Consider the following 16,949-nt stretch of genomic DNA (forward strand, 5'->3'; position numbering starts at 1 on the left):
GAGGTGGAAAGTTTATGTTTTCGTAAACTTCGGGCCTCATTTCACCGGGGGGTTCAGTTCCCTTCTTAGGAGAGCCTTTGCCGGGAGCTGCAGTTATTATGGTGAGTGCTAACCCTTCCCCTCCTGCTTCGGACACGTGCTTGAAGGAGCAGTTCGTGCATGCGTTCCTCCCTGTGTGCATTCGTTCCCTCCTTCGGTGGGTCTTTGTGGCTTGCCTGCTGCTCGCGGGGCAGAGATAAGAGCATTGCCAGTGACGTTGCTCTGAGAAGGAAGTAACGTTAGCCATTAGCAAGTCCTCCCTTGTGTTTTCTTTGTCTTTTGGATCAGCTCCAGCTGCTTTCCCTAGGGAGACCGGCCGTCCCTGAAGGCCTAGCGGGCAGGGCTGACCAGAGAGAGATTGTCCTTCTGGTGAGCAAGGCCAGTGCAGTTTGCACCCGAGTGGGCAGGGCCCTGCACACGGTAGGGGCTCAGTGATAGGACGAAGGGAATGCTGACTAGAAAATTCCTCGGAAGCCTCTTCCTTGGCCAGTGTCCTGCTCGGCCCCCGCCCCCAGCATCCTGCAGATTTGGTCAGGTTGGTTAGACTATTGGTTCTGTGTAGCAGCCAGGTTCACAGTTTTACCTGGTTTTGGACCTGGGAGTTTTAGCCACGGTCATCTCATTATTGCTCGCCACAGAACAAGTTGTGTAGCCTCTCCAGGCCGTGGCTGCCTCACCTGTGACTCTGGCTGGTCTGAGATCTGGACACTCAGGACAGTGTCGTCACCACATCTGCAGCCCCACAGGACGGCGCCTTATTCTGGGCCCGCTGGCTCTGACCAGAAGTTGGGGTGGGGAGCCCCTCAGGACTGGGCCATGCTGGGAGAGCCCTGTGGGCCCAGGGGGTGCACGCAGTCCCCTTGATGAGGGTCCCGCTGGCCGTGCTCCAGGGGAGAGGGGTAATAAGGGGCAACTTCCACTTACCATCGGTATAAATCCCACAATCAGGAAAATTGCTTCAATTGCTAAAAAACACCGGTGGGAAAGTCCATTTATTTTTCATTTTTCTTGTGCACTTGCCACCCTCACGCATGAATCACTGTCGGTATGTAGATTAAATTTATACCCTCGTTATCTTTCATGTCTCTGGGGCTCTGGTGTCAACTAGGTTTCTGGTTACGGAAAGGCACAGCCTGCATTTTAGTGGGGAGAAGATGTGGCCCTGCCTGTGGGCGGGGCCGCTGCAGGGTCTCCACTCTGTTCTGGAGTCTGCTCAGCCCTCCTCCCACCCCCCCCCCGCCCCCCACCCCACCCCCGGTCTCCACCCCGTTACTCGGCCACAAAATAGGACTTGCTTTTCGGAACACTCTAGTTCTTCTCTGGAGCTGCTTCTGCTCCAGCCTTTGCAGCAAAGGATTTGGATGCTTGGGTTTTGGTGGTTTATTTGGGAGGGTTTTGCAGTGAGCAGGATTGTTTCATTTTGAACACCTGCTTTGTGAATTGGCCTGGACTGGATAGCAAACTACAGGCAATTTGAAAACACACTCTAGTAACACATATACAGGCTTCCTTCCACACACACACACACACACACACACACACACACAAGCTGGGCCTGCCTGCCTTCCTCTCTAATACAGGCGGCATGGTTAGACAGCAGCTGTGGAAGCAGTCTGGGAGGTTCAGAACCATCTAGGACTGACAGTAGACTTTGTTCTCCATTCTCAGATTTAGCCATCTCCTTGCATAATCTCTAAAATCATGGTTCTTTATTCACTGATTTATTTTTCAACAAACTTGATCTCTACTTTTCTGAGTCCTGGACTTGAAATCTGGTGAAACCCTTGAAACCCTTTGAAAATGTGTTGAAAGTCCAGGCCCCCCCTCCTGATGCACAGTTTTGAAAAAACTCAGGGGTAGTTGACAGAGCCCGTCCTGAGCTCCGGGCTGAGAAACCCTGCTCTAAAGAGGCCTGCTCCCATGCATGCCACCGTCCTCACAAAACCGAGGGGCACTCCAGGAGTTCAGAAGCCTGGGGTCCTTCCGAGCCAAACAGCTCAGGCCCTCACACCCCGACACCCTCCTCAGATCTCGTCTCAGAAGAGCAGTCCCTGGGGCCACGCTCCTGGCTCTTTCGGGGTTACCCATCTAGACTTAGAGAACCCCACTTCTCTCTGTGACCCCATGCCCCCGGGATGGGGCTGAAGCCGCAGCTGGCCGTGCCTGCTCCAGGCCCCTGCAGCCCCCGGCAGGTATCATTACTGCACAAGAGACCCATCATTCAGCATTAATCTGGGATTCATCATGATAGCCATGACCATAATTAATTTATTTGGTATTAATGGGGATGAAATATGTACTGTCCTTTCAGGGGAAATCAGGCTGCCTATAAGCATTAGTTAAAAGGACCATTAAAATCAAACCTTCCCCAGATCCATTAGGCAAAGTCTTTCATCCTGAAGAAGATAAAGTTCTGCTGTGTGAAATGTCATGAATAATTAGGTTGATTGCTGTTTTAAACTCTGCCCCTTCCTCCCCAACCCTCCCACCTCCCTCCTGCAGCAGAGCCCCCCACGCACCTCCGCCTCATCGTCACATCTGCACTGGCCCCCAATTCCCCTCTGGCCTCTACGACCACTGGCGTGGCTCTGTGTGTATGGCCAGGACAGGGAACGGGGCTTAAATGACCCAGCTGGACTATAGTTGCAATGAGTCTACTTCTCTTCTTTTCCCAATCTTGGGCCTGGGTGGTGGGCACCTTCCTCTTGCCTCGGTGCTGCTCCAGAAAGGGATTGATGGGAAGAGGTCTGAGGTAGCATTTTTCAAACTGAGGTCTGCAGGCCCCGCACCTCGAATGGTGGCAGGGGTATAAAACGCAGATTCCCAGGCTCACATCTCAGGGGCTGTGCGTGGGAAGGGGACGGAGTCTGCTACAGAGGATTTGGTGTCTGCCGGATGGAGGGGAGAGGCAGGAGAGAGAACCCATCGTGAGAGGCCCGCTCTGCGGCCGAAGTGTGATTTCTCCGGAGCCCTGTGTGGACCCTGGCGTGTGGCATGTCCCAGCCACACGGGCCTCTCCCGTGGGGAGCACGGGAAGAGGCGTTTCACCTGATGCTTTATGCACATGGGTGCACACAGTTGCCCCGTGGGGCTGGTCCTCTAGGCCTCACCGTCAAGCTGAAGAAACCAGGAGGCAGAGGGCGAAGCTGCCTGCTCAGTGGGACCTGGAAAACCCTACAGCCCTGGGTGAACTGACGAGCTGTTAATCGGACAGTTGGGTGGCCCAGGGGTGGAGGCCCATGGACCACCCCCGGAGTGGTGGGGTGGGGGAGGGACAGATGAAAAGTGCGCGCAAAACCAGACCCCGCCTCCCTGCCGCGCGCTCTAATCTTTTCACGCCACGCTGCCCTTACAGGCGCTTCGGCACGAAATGCACGGCCTGCCAGCAGGGCATCCCCCCGACCCAGGTGGTCAGGAAGGCGCAGGACTTCGTCTACCACCTGCACTGCTTCGCCTGCATCATCTGTAACCGGCAGCTGGCCACGGGGGACGAGTTCTACCTCATGGAGGACGGACGGCTGGTGTGCAAGGAGGACTACGAGACGGCCAAGCAGAACGGTAATCAGCGCGGCCCCTCCCCCCGGCGTCCGTGCCGGCCGTGCCCCCTGTCCTGCCTGAGTCCGGGCTGCCCACCCCTCGGAGCCCTGCTCGCCCCCTGCCTCCTCTAGAACCTTCCCAGATGCCTGCAGGGAGGGGGAACCCCCAGCCCCCAGCCCTTGGCACTCGCTGCTCCACTGAAGCGTCAACCGGTTTCCGGCCGCTGAGCGCCTGCCTGTCTCGCGCGCCAGCACGTTGGCTGGGGAGCAGCTGAGGACCTCGTGCCTATCATCTCGAGGCCTCTCGCTTGGGGCGGGGCTGGGAGGGTGCTCCGTCTGCAGTGGAGCTGCGCATCAGTGTCACATATCGGGGTGCACATTTACCTCTCCACCTCAGAGGCTTCGGCCAACAGGAGCCCTGGCACTGGCCTAGGTCACCCGTGGAACGGGTCAGCTCGGTTTTCAGTTAACTGTATTGTGTTTCCCCTCTCAGACTGTGGGCTTCTCGAGGGCAGGGACTTAGGGGTGACGACTCTTGTGTCTCCCAAGCCCCTCATATGGGAGTAGATGCTCAGCCAGTCTCCTCGTTCAGGGAGACCCAACCATCTCAACCATCTGCTCCCATGCACCCCGCCACCCTTCCCTGGCCGCCTCAGGGCCCTGTGCACGGTCTGCACAGAAGCTCGCAGCACAGGCGGAGGCTGATGTCGGGCCCCAGCCTTTAGTAACCACCCTGGAAAGCCTGCCTTCACAGGGGCGGCCTGGGCAGCAGCGGCTCCTGCCCTCCAAGGCCTTGCTCCTGGGCAGCCCTAGGTCTTTGCTGGGCCTTCCCAGGGCCTAGAGAGGGCTCGGACCCCACCCCTAAATCCCCAGCGCTCCACGCAGGGAAGCCAAGCCTGACTCCGCACCTCCTGCAGCCTCACCTCAGGCTTCTCACTCACGGCTGTGCCCTCCACCTGAATATGGCATTTGGCCAAAGTCAACCTGGGAATCTCAGGTGCACAAACTCGTGAAACATCCAAGGTCATTTGCCTTTGACTAGAGTTTATTTCGACTCAGGGTGTTACTGCGGAACACTTTTGTTGATGGCTCTGGACTTGATGAAAAAACAAAGGAACGACAATTTCATGTATCTCCTTCCAGGTCTTTCCTCAGTCCCCACATATATATTGTATAGATACGATCAATGCATGGAGAAATTAGTCTTTTGCTAACGAATGCAGTGCAAGGGTTTGTGTTGGTGAGGCCGCGGGAACCGAGCTCAGGCTGGGAGGGACTGCGGGGCAGGGCCTCCTCTCTCTTCTGCCCCCACCCCCAGAGTTCTGGCGTTTGACATGGACCGCCCTTCAGTCTCTTCTCCTCTTTCTGGGGCCTCTGCAAACCTGCTCCCAGGCTCTTTGCCTTAATGTATTAATCTGCTCTGGCCCCTTAAAACTCACTTGGTGCAGTTACTTTGGAGTCACTTATGGTGTCACAGAAGATTAGGGATAAACCCTCAGCGCAGATGGACTCAGAGAGCCCAAGCTGCCTGTGCAACTCTGATGCCCTTCACCAGAGACCCCAAGGATGCAGGCCACCCCCAGGGCCAGTGGCTGCTTCTCGCAGTCAGAGGCCTCCTTTAGACCCTGAGCACGTGCAGCCCGGCGTCCACTGCTGCTGTGGATGGGTCGAGAGAAAGGGGAGACCAGCTGGGGAGGCAAGAATGACCCAGTGGGGCTAACGCTCTTATCGAGGATGCTTTGCCTCGCAGCAGACCTCTGTAGGATGGTGGAAAGACACCGAATTTGGCCTCAGAGGTTGGTGGGCATCTCTGCCGGGTCATGCACTAACTTGGGGGTTCCCCCGGCAAGTTGTGTACCTGGTTGAGCCTCGGCATCTCAGCTCCATAGGGGTGGGTCAGAGCGCCTGTCACATAGGGCTGTGTCCTGAGGTTTCCAGAGGCTGACACTTGTGGAATGGGACGTTCCACGAGGGAGAGACCAACGTGGAAAAGAAATGCAAACAGTAGGTGAGATCTGTTGTAGGTTTGCCAGCAGCTGGGGCTTACACAGTGTTTCTGGTCCGTTCCTCCTGCCTCTGACTGTCAGTGAGGCAGCGGCCATTCCATCCCTTGAAATCTGGGTGCTCCTTGGTGCAGCAGGGGCCTTGGTCTGCTGTGGGGCATTTGGCTCTCTCTTTTTATGTTTTAATTCCTCCCTTGCTAATCTAAACCCTCTTTCAGGCTTAGGTTCCCTCGCTGGTGCTACCCAAAAGACTGAATATCAGCTATTTGTATCTTGGTGTGAATGACTTTGTTCATTTGTTAGTCTCCCTGGATATTTGCATTTTCAATATAATGAGGTGGCATTTTATGCCAGGGACAACTGCTAGGAGACCCTGCATAATTCAAAACTAACATATTTTAAGACTAATTTTCCCATAGGAATTAATGTAAAAAGTCGAGGGGCGGGCATGTATCCTGGGAGCACATAAATCCATAACCAGTGAAGTGTATCTTTGCCTTAATGCTACTTTTTATTTTCTCAGCACTATCTCGGTCTCTCCCAGATGCTCTCTCCTAAATTAACAGCCTAGGGTATCATGGTCTTGCTTGGCCTTCCTCATAGCATTTTATCACATTTAACTTCCGTACCAAAGTTATTGATTTTCGGGTACATTTCTCAGCACGAGCACTGCCACCGCTACTTAATGAATACTTGGATGATATTGTTATAGGATATAAAAAAGATTTTAAATTATAATAACAGTGAATGTTAAAATAACAGCATAATAGTCCCCATAATCACAAGGAGAAAGTTCCGCGTACGTAGCCAGGCATGCGGAACCAAGGGTCCACCAGCCCAGGATGACAGCGGTTTGTCCAGTGGCGCTGCCATCTGGCCGTGGTGAGAACAATCTCTACTGCACTAGGCCAACCTATTTTGAAATTAAGCAATTCTCGATGAATTGAAAACATTTTGGGTGGTTTCATCATTTCAAATTTTGTACGTAAAGACCGTATGGATACTTTTAAAGTGCACTGTTTCGTATTTGCATCAAGTTCTGTCGTGCTCTTATCTCTGTAAATACGGGCAGACGGGAGTGATTCCTAACGACAGAATTTAAAGAATTTTGGAGGTTTTCCTCAGTGCGTGTGCCTCAGCGGCTCTGGAATCCTTCCTCCTGGTCCTGCGTCCAGGACCCCAGGGAGGGACTTGAGTGGTGGGCTTTGAGGATGACAGTGCTCTGCTGGGGAAGAAAACAGCCCAAGGAGGAGAGAGGACTGGGGGCCTTGTCCCCCCTCCGCTGTGTGCACGATCGATCGTAGTGTGAGCCTGGGCTTACTGTCATTAAGGATGACTTAATCCTACAACGTGCCACCCACCCAGGCTTCAGAGGGGCGAGGGGACTTGCCCACGTCACTCACTCAATGAGAATGGTGAACCCAGGTCTTCTGACTCCAAGAGAAACCTTTTAGAATTGTTGTGAGGCTCGTAGGCACATAAAGCTCTTAGATCAACACCAGGCACACAGTAAACACTTAATAAACATTAGCTATTTTTATTGTGGTTCCTAAGAGAGGGTTTTCTTGGGTGGAAAGGAAGAAAGGCAGGAAGATAGGCATGGAGCAGACCCCCTTCAAAGTACACATGTGGGAGGGGCACAAAGAACCCAGAGGGCCAGACGCAGCTGCCCATTCCCTCTTGCTTGACTCCGGGGGTGCTAGGCAGAGAACGGAAGTAAGACTAAGTGCTGGGAGAGGAGCAAACCGCTTACACCCAGTGCCTCTCTCTGTGCCTGACTCTGACTGAGAATAAACAGCCTTTGACCCACAGGAACTTGATGCTCAAAATCCACTGAAGACAGTCAGCATGTTGTCCTGAACACTCTTCAGACCAGTGTTTTTCCAAAAATTTTGACTGTGATCTACAGTAAGAGACTCATTTTATGTTTCAACTCAGCACACATATTCATACAGCAAGCATTGATCGAGTTTCATGAGACAATACTTGCTCTCATCTGCCTCGTCCATCCCATCCCAACCCATCCCATCTCACTCCATCCCATCCATTTAATTTCCTCTCTTAGTTTGCGATCAACTAAATTGACTTCACACTAGTGGGCTCTGACCCATAATTTATGAACACTGCTTAGGTGAAGGGTGAATGTACAGGTCACCCCTGCTATGAGCCCAGGGCTGTGGAAAGGCAGCGAAGCCGTGGGTGGGACCTGGGGGAACGGACCTTCCTGATGGGAGGAGGGGCAGGCATCTGGGGCAGCCCAGAGCACAGACTTCATTCTGACTCCTTCACCTTTGCAGCCTTGGCAGTAATTCACATGGTTGGCCAGTCAGAGTGTTTGTCATGATGGGGAAACGCATGGAATGGTACACCTTCAGTCTGAGGAAAGCCCCTGTGTGGCTGGGCTGGCAGGGGAGAGGCAGGGAGCTGAGGCAAGGAGGACATGGTCCCCACTTTTCAGTGACTCAGAGGGCCTGTGGGCTCCCTGGGGTTTGGGACCACGCCCCTTTGGTATTCTCCCATTTTCCCACACTCTTGCCCATAGCAGGCAATAGGAGGAAGGCGGGTTGAGACCCAGCTGCTTCAGATGGGCTGGACCCAGTAAGAAGTGGTTTTCATTGCAGATGACTCAGAGGCTGGAGCTAAGCGACCCCGGACCACCATCACGGCGAAGCAGCTGGAGACATTGAAGAACGCCTACAAGAACTCCCCTAAGCCTGCCCGGCACGTGAGGGAGCAGCTGTCCTCGGAGACAGGCCTGGACATGAGGGTCGTACAGGTGAGACACCAGCCACCCTGGCCCCCGGGCCTCCTTTGCTGACCGGGGATCCCAGGCCCGGCGCCACCCAGGCCGGTCCTGGGGCAGGGGTGGAGGCTGTCCTGCGGGTCCCTGCACCTGTGCCCTCCACGTGAGGGAGGCTTCGGGAGTGGTAACCGTGGCACCTCATCAACGGTGTCACTGATCCCCTGGGGGAGTTGGGCTCAGGGCCACAAGCCCCGGAAATTTGCTGAATCAGAGACAGCTTACTGAGGCCCAGGCAGGGGGAGTGGTGGGCACGTCCCATTCCTTGCCCTGAGCTCTGTTGAGGCTTCGGTCTTTGTCTTTTGTCTCAGGGGCCCTGGGGGCTTTGGGTTCGTGGTGGACGCCCCCCGAGACTGTCCCTTGTGCTTGTGTGGCAGGTTTGGTTTCAGAACAGAAGGGCCAAGGAAAAGCGGCTGAAGAAGGACGCGGGGCGGCACCGCTGGGGGCAGTTCTATAAGAGCGTCAAGAGGAGCCGGGGAGGCAGCAAACAGGAGAAGGAGAGCTCGGCAGAGGACTGTGGGGTTAGTGACAGTGAGCTGAGCTTCCGAGGTGAGCAGGGCTGCCGGGGTGAGGCCCAGGCCCTAGGAGAGGCCCCTGGGAAACTCATCCCCGATGCTCACGAGGGGTCTTTCTGGACGCCTGGCCACCTCCCTCCCGAACACAGCCCTCCCTGCAACTTGGGGTAAAGGGCAGGGGGGAAAGGGTAGTGGCCCTTCCAGAGGGGACAGGGCAGAGGAAACCAGAGCTCTGCTGCGGACACATGGAAGCCGGGTTCCCAGGCCCATGGGCCCCAAGGCCTCCCCTCCTTGCCTGCGGCCCGGGGCTCCCTCACCAGCCCACGCAGCTGTGCAGGACAGCTGTGTCTCTGCCTGCACCCTGAGCCCCCCCTCCTGCACTTCTCCCCTCGGTCGGGGCACTGGCCTCCCTCCCGTGACCCTCTAGAGTGAGCCCCCTCCTCTCCTGGCGGTGGGAGGATGTGCTGAACGGGCCCTTTGCCCCGGGAAGTCAGTACTGTGAGTGCACGTGAGGTGGGGACCGGCCTCATTCTGAAATCCCTTCCCCCACCGCTCCTGTCATCCGGTCCAGCGCACGCGCTTTGCGGCATGCGCTATATTCAAATTTGTACGTCAGCAAAGTTGCAAATGGCTGCATGTTTTGGATCCTTCGGTGGTTTGCAGATAGCCATAACGGTTCTCATGCAATGAGTCCTCAAAGGTGGAAGGTCTTCTGTTGTGGGGCGAAGGGAAGAGTCCTGAGCTGGGGGATCAGAAATCTGGCTTCCGGTTATGGCTCTGTCAAACGGATTCACTTCTCTCGAGCCTCAGTTTCCCCATCTATAAATGGGGAAATAACCACATCCTTGCCCACCTCACAGTGTTCTTGGGGATCCACGAACACAACTGACTGTGAATGTGTTTGGGGAAAACTCAGCACATTTTCACACTTGGAAGACACGACCGTCCCCTTTAGGGAGCCTGTGGCTCCCACAGAGGGCCCTGGTCGCACGGGATGACAGGTGTAGGCAAAAGGCCAGGTAATGGCCGTTTTACAGTGGAGCTGAGCCTTCAACCCCTGCCCCCTCTAAAGGGCATGACTCCCCTCCCCCTCTTCATTTTTATGGGTGGGGTGAGGGACAGCCTAGGGCAGGTCGTCAGAAGGGATGGGTGTTGAAGTCCACTCTGGGGTGGCCTTGGTAGGAATGGATGCACAGGCCCAGGTGGGAATAGAAAGGAAGTCTGTGGGGCAGCAGATGGCATGAGCTGCCCGCCAGGACCGTGATGTCCTGAGAGGACTGTAGCCCAGCCCAGAGGTCTGCCCGTGGGGCCCTGGGGAGGGTTCAAGGGCCCTATGCTCACCTTCCAGGCCTCTTGGCGGGGGAGGGGGAAAGCCACTTAATCTCCTCTAAGCTGCTGAAATCAATGTCTGGAACATACAGGATTGTTAAGTCTTGTTTCATAGCTCCTTTCTGTTGGGTGCAGGTGGGTCCCCAGACATATCATTGGTCTCTCCAGGTAATTATATAATCTTCTTTTTCTTAAGACTAAAATTGCTCACCTCGGTTGGAGAGAGGAATTCTTCCGGGTGGCAAAGGTTCCATTAGATCCCCTTAATGAAATTCTTCATAAAACAAGAAGGTCATTTGCCTTAATCAGTCCAATACTTTGTCCCCAGTGAAGAGCTTATTGGTACACAGAGAAACCAAGTACTTTAATATTGAACCTCTTTCCCAGGTAGACCAGAAGGCTTTTGTACACATGTCTTAGAGAGGTCCTCAGCCCCCCTGACCGCATGGACCTGCTTGTTTCCCGACTAACTGAACCAAGCACTTTTCTCAGCTTGAAAACTTTCAGATGAAATCTTGTTAGTACAGAGTTTCTTCCGTTTGTGATGTGGAGAACGTATGACCCACCAAACCTCAGGCGTTCGTATTCCTCAGTGTAGCCATCTTCATACCTGAGCACACATGGGACCAACAAACTCACCAAACATTTGTCCAGCCTTCTGGGACCTGGGCGTTTGGTCTCTGCAGGTGTGGGTTCTGTTTTTTCCCCTTGACGTGGGTCAGTCTCTGGATGCCAGGCTGACGTGTTGGCGTCTGGCTCATGCTTGGGCTTCTTTCCTGGTCGTGTGTATTCCTAGGTTGTGAAGAACAGGGGACCACCGAAGTCCTGGCGGCTGACAATAAATCTCCGTTCTTTTGTCCACAGAGGATCAAATTCTCTCAGAACTTGGCCACACCAATAGGATTTATGGCAACGTGGGGGACGTTACAGGCGGACAGTTAATGAATGGGAGCTTCTCCATGGACGGGACAGGACAATCCTATCAGGACTTGAGGGATGGGAGCCCCTATGGAATCCCCCAGTCTCCATCCTCCATCTCGTCCCTGCCATCCCACGCTCCTTTGCTCAATGGGCTGGATTACACGGTGGACAGTAATTTGGGCATCATTGCGCATGCAGGGCAGGGAGTAAGCCAGACGCTGAGAGCCATGGCTGGGGGACCCACCTCTGACATCTCCACAGGAAGCAGTGTAGGCTATCCCGACTTTCCAACTAGCCCAGCCTCTTGGCTCGATGAAATGGATCCTCCTCCTTTTTAAGCACCTCTCCTCCCCACCCTACCCATCCTCTGGCTTGACAGAATATCTTCAAGGATCAAAAGAGACTTGCCTTTTAAGGATCAAAAGCGCGCCAATGTGAATTTCCATTCTTTTCAATGGAAGTCCTCTGCCGATCCCGGGGAGGTCGCGGGACCCCACTAGGGCTTGTTTTCCTGGGAAGTGGTGGGAGAGCAGCCTCGTCTCAGAACACAGCACAGGGCCACAGAGCCCAGAGCGCTAGGGTGCTGGCTTGTTGGCTCCTCCCCCGCCCTGCTTACAGGCTTTGGCTGCATAGTGCTTGGTTGACGGCATGACTGTGTCAGGCCACCTTGCTCTTTGGGAACTCTGCTCCAACTGGAGTGTCTCATCATGCCCCCCCGAACCACTGCTCTCACCAGAACCGAGATTTCTGAGGTAGAGGCATCACGGCCCTTGAGTATTGATAAAAGTGATTTCTGGACCACCTTTATTGAACCCTAATTTTCAAAATAAAAAGTCACTTGTTAAAGGTCAGTGGAAAACTTTGATGGCCAGAGTTCGATGTTGAAAACATGCTCCCTCCTACTTTTTTTTTTGCTGCGAAAAATATGACTTCTTCCCTACCCAGAAATACATGCCGGAGACCATCTGGTCAGTTTTGGTTTTTACGAAATCCCATCTATATCACTGAATCCCTGACGGCAAGAAGTGCTTTTCATTGCAGGTGACTCTGAGGCTGGAGCTGAGTGGCCCTGGACCATCACAGCGACTGCATGACAAGTCCCCCTGGTACACAATGTGCCTTTTCAATTTGCCTGTATTATTTATTCCACAAGACAGGCTGTGGGTTCCAAAATGATCAAAGCTAAAATATGGAGAGAACAGAACGACAATCAGTGAAAACATTTGTAGACGTTTGGATTCCAAAGTGCAGTCTGTTTAGCCAAGTCAGCAGATGCCAGTCTCCCAGAGTTCTCATCCGGTAGGGCGAAATGACATTGTGTCTCTTTTGAGGGACTTGGTTTAGATGAGCTTGTAACTCCACCCGCCCCCGCTCACCTGCAGCCAACCCTCCTCAGCCCTTTAAAAATGTGAGCTTTCTCTGCTGTGCTAGTTGACTCAATTGGAGGACGGTCTTGGCCTCTTCCGAGCACTAGCAATGCTTCTTGGCCTACCTTGGTTGGGAGGAATCATTTAGGGAGCAGCCCTAATATTGTCCAGAGGGTTCCAAATGGTCCTTGGCTGCATCCCTCTGGGTTGCTGGCTGGACTCATGCCAGGCCCTGGGTTGCTCCAGTTCTGCACTCAGAAAGGCAGAGCTCTCCAGCCAGTGGCAGTGCAGAGACTCTCAGCTTGCGGGTCTGCAGTAGCCCATCACCAAGCCTGAGGCAAGGGCAAGGGCAACCCCTGCTTTATGAGCTGCTGTCTCTCTGCAACAGACTGCACTTCTACAGGAAATACCGCTGCGAATGGTGCTACAAGTCCCTCTTTATGCCACACATCTGTCCATCAGGAAGCTCTCCATGTGCATACTGGATATAGCCAGGTGGAATTTATTCCAGTCCCCTTGGGAAATGGTGGTTTGCTTCTCCTGGCCTCCCATTCTCTTAAACAAGATCAGCAGAGTGGGTAAGGGTAAGATGGTATTGCCTTTCTTTCACAGCAAGTGATGGGGCCAAAGCACCTAAGGACCCTTCCTTCCGGGAATGGTTTTGAGGACCGCAAAGATTTAGGCGTAAGGTAGGCAGACTAAAGGAAGAGATAAACACTTCCTTTTTTGGATGCTTCATCTTTTGTAAACTCCTTTCCAGGACTAAACTACGGTCAGTGAAGCTTCTTTAAAATATATGGTCAGTAAATTCCTGGGTCAGCCTTCAGGCCATCTTTGTTCTCTGATCAATTTTGTAGTGTACCCTTATTTTTTGATGTGCTCGATTGTTGTGATTTTTTGCTTGGGGAGTCTGCAAATGTCGGCCCTCTGCCGGAGGTTCCAGGTGCAGGGATGATGGTGTATTAAGCCTGGCCAATTCTGTGCTATGGGGAATTCCCCAATAATGTGACTATTCGGGGTGGGGATGGAGACACAAACACAAGGTAACAAGTCGTGTGTCCATCTTTCTGGAGGACAGCTTCTTAAGCTCACTGTTCTGAGCAGGCTGCTTACAAAACACAGGAGAAAGACTGCTGGGTTAAAACCAGTTAAAAACCGCCCCACCCAGACCACTGTCTCAGCTTGATTACTTGGAGTAGTATCTCATGGCGCTTCGTATTTTTGGCGAAGCGTCAGAGGCGCTTCGTATTTTTGGCGAGTGCAGTACCATGAGAGCAGGCTCTTTAAGGGGGAACATCCCCCTGTGTAGCACTGCTTTTGGAGACCAGATGAAATCGACCAGTTTTTGTTTTTTAGATGGGTTAATCGTGCTCACTCCCTATTCACTGGCAGGAGAAATGGGAGGCCTTCCTCATTCATACAATAACAGGAGTCTCTCGAGGAACCCAGTCAATAGTGCAGGTGACGTCATGATGTCGGGAGGAGCTCCTTTGGTTTGGTGGGGTTGGCTAGCTGGGAGAGCTCTTGAGTGAGCCCTGGTCAGAAAGCCAGGAGAGCTGGATTTAAGTTCCCCAGGGCCACCTCGCCAGAGAGCAGCAAACACTGGTGCTGCATTTAGAAGCACAGTCACAATCGGTCTCAGATTTTAAGTGGATCTCCTGGCAAGTGGGATTAGTGTTATGCATGGGCTGGTGCCACCAATGAGCCGCAGGCCAAGACGGTTCCTTGGCTTTTCTGAGGCTCAGGGATGGAGAAGAGCAGAACTACCCTGAGATTCGGGTCCAGGCACTCCTCTATCGCTCAGTAGTCTGTTATTGATGTATAAGGTGTTACACGGAAGCTCTTTTCCCCTTTGCGAAATGACACGGATGAATTTTAAAAACAAGATGAGACCTTCTGGAGGCGTTGACAATACTTGGACCTGTCTTTGGCTCTAGGAGAGCTGTTTACTAGCAACTGTTATCTGCAGTGCTTGGCTGATGGACTCGAGGGTAGGAGGCTTCTGAATCCAGGAGCAAATGAATAATATTTAAAAAACAAAAAACAAAAAACAAGCCCAAGTTTCCAATGGTAACTGATATAAGCAAAAACGGGATCTGTGGGGCTATGGAAGAATCTATATTTGCTGAAAAGTAGTAAGACCGTGGAGGAAATACCAAATGCAAAGGCTAAGCTGGCCACTGGGTAAATCGCATTGTGGGGAAGCCTGGATCCCGGCCCTTTCAGGGACTTGCTGTGCACCCTGAGGCCAACTCTTTTCTGTCCTTGTGCTTCCTCTTTCTTGCCTCATCTGACAGTTATAAATATAAAATGAAAATCAACTACCACATTGATAACATTACTCCTGCAAACTAATACCATGAAACACCAGGAAAAGAGGATAAAATTAAGACAGAAGAAAAGCATTTAGCAGTGTCTTTCAATAAGGTGTTTTTTTTTGTTTGTTTGTTTGTTTTTGGCCAATGTAAAACATGAAATCTGGTAAGATCCCTGGGGGCCATTAGATCTTCACAATGAAGTTCACTTTGCAAGAAGTATAAGAAATCTGACAAACAAAAGACATTACCGTCTCTGAAGCTTGAGCTGGTTATTCTGAAACAACTGCCTCCTGGCTGGAGGGGTTTAAGGCTTCAGCTTAGCAAAAGCTGCTGCTGTGTGACAGGGCACCGTCCGGCCCCCCTCCCGCACGCCCCCGCTCCCGCACGCCACTCACTATAACGACAACTTGGTTATAGCCATGGAAATAATGACCATACCTCCTCAGCCAGCAGAGTCTGGAAGGACCGAGGAGGCTCACTTTTAAACATTGCACTTTAGAAATTGGAAACCGTGAGATGAAGAAAAATTCAATTAAGCGGAAATGAGTTTTGTTTTATTGCCTGCTGCTGAAGGGCTCTGGGCATGCTGAAAGCTAAATAAAAAGCACATCACTGCCTCTCTCTTTCTTGGGTTGGTCAATTGGCCCTTTTCACAGTCGTCGCTCCAACTGTTCTAACACACTGACTGGATCCAAAAAGAGAGAGCGCAGCAAGGTCATCCCATCCACACGCTGCTTGGTAGGACCACACTGAAAGCACAGTTTCACGCTGCTAGCTCTGGTGAGGAGTCAGCTGCAGGTCTGGGAGGTGCGCCAAGCATCCTTCACCCCGGGAGGAAGAGCACAGGTGGACAGAGCGGGACACCCCATGCTCATCCGCTGCCCACCTAGAGACAAGAAGCATTTGTACGTTCGTTCCCCACTTGAGGACGGTGTTGAGCCAAGCACGCAGGTTCAGGGCTGCAGGATCCCAGAAGCTGCTCTGAACTTGCACTCAAGACCTCAAAGCCTCAGATCCCCTAAGCTCTGGATTGTTGCCCTCACCCTTCGCAGTGTAAATTTTGTACAGTTAAAAAGAAATGAAGTCTCATTTCCTGGAAAAAAAAAAAAAAAGAAAAAGGAAAAAAAAAAGGACCCACCCATCCTTATTTATTGCCATGTGACTTTGGAACACAGAAGCTGGTGCGTTTGTTTGTATGTGCCTCCTGTGTGTTGGCATGAGATGTGTATGGTAAAGCTATGTCCAATAAATATGGAAATTCTTTAGAAGCCAGCGTGTCTTGCTTTTCATTTGGTTTTCTGGAAGTTTTTCTCTTGACATAGGAAAAAGCTGTGCTGACATGGGTTCCTTTCATCACCAGAAGGAAACTCAAGATACAACTCTGAATGCAGAACCACTTGCAACTGTGAATACCTGCACTACTCTGTATAAGTGTTGGATAGAGGAAGTTCTCTGATTTTTCTAATACCAATTTTCTGGGGCCCCGTCCTCTGTTTCTAGGCTTAAGGAATGGGCAGAGAAAACCTGCTGATCACATAAATTTTAGTTACTGTATGTCCTGTTGTATTTTAAAGTCCTTTATATGTGTACATTTTCTCCCTAGACAAGCATGTGCAAATGTCTATACTTGGGTGAGAGGTGGACAGAGGGATAGAAGCACCTCATCAGGGCTCCTGGACAAGCTTTTCCAGGAAAATCTCCATTCAGGTTTTTTCCCTGCAGGAGGCTTTATTAGTGTACAGGACCTGAAGTTTAGCTAGAGTGGAAAGAGCAACAGAGATTCTTTAATAAAAAAAAAAAAAAATTAAAGTCATAGCATTTCTTTAGCGGTGGGATTCCATCTAGGAAAAATGAGTGCTTTCTGCATTAGTGATTAGTTCTGTTTGGTTGAAGAGAAGATCCGAACAGAGGTGCACTGAGCAAGACGGTAGCTATTAGCCACTTGCGGCTATTTAAATCGATTAAATAAAATTAAAAGTTTAGTTCCTCACACCAGCCATATTTTAAGTGCTCAACAGCTACATGTGGCTAGTGGTTACTGTATTTGGACACACAGATATAAAACGTTTCTATCATTGCAGAAAGTTCTATTGGACAGTGCTGACAGTCTGGCTGAGGAGA

General features: G+C 52.1%; 1 protein-coding gene across 1 annotated transcript in view; it reads left to right on the forward strand.

The window, feature by feature from the left end:
• The window catches only part of LHX4 (LIM homeobox 4), a 42,756-nt gene extending 31,275 nt beyond the window's left edge, over nt 1-11,481 (forward strand). The window contains exons 3-6 of the mRNA XM_065882887.1: nt 3,395-3,597; nt 8,200-8,354; nt 8,756-8,927; nt 11,087-11,481. Coding sequence (XP_065738959.1) covers nt 3,395-3,597; nt 8,200-8,354; nt 8,756-8,927; nt 11,087-11,481 — 925 coding nt within the window. The remainder of the gene's footprint in view (nt 1-3,394; nt 3,598-8,199; nt 8,355-8,755; nt 8,928-11,086) is intronic.
• The last annotated feature ends 5,468 nt before the right edge of the window (nt 11,482-16,949 follow it).

The sequence above is a fragment of the Phocoena phocoena genome, chromosome 1 (genome assembly GCF_963924675.1).
Source record: "Phocoena phocoena chromosome 1, mPhoPho1.1, whole genome shotgun sequence".
Classification (NCBI taxonomy): domain Eukaryota; kingdom Metazoa; phylum Chordata; class Mammalia; order Artiodactyla; family Phocoenidae; genus Phocoena; species Phocoena phocoena.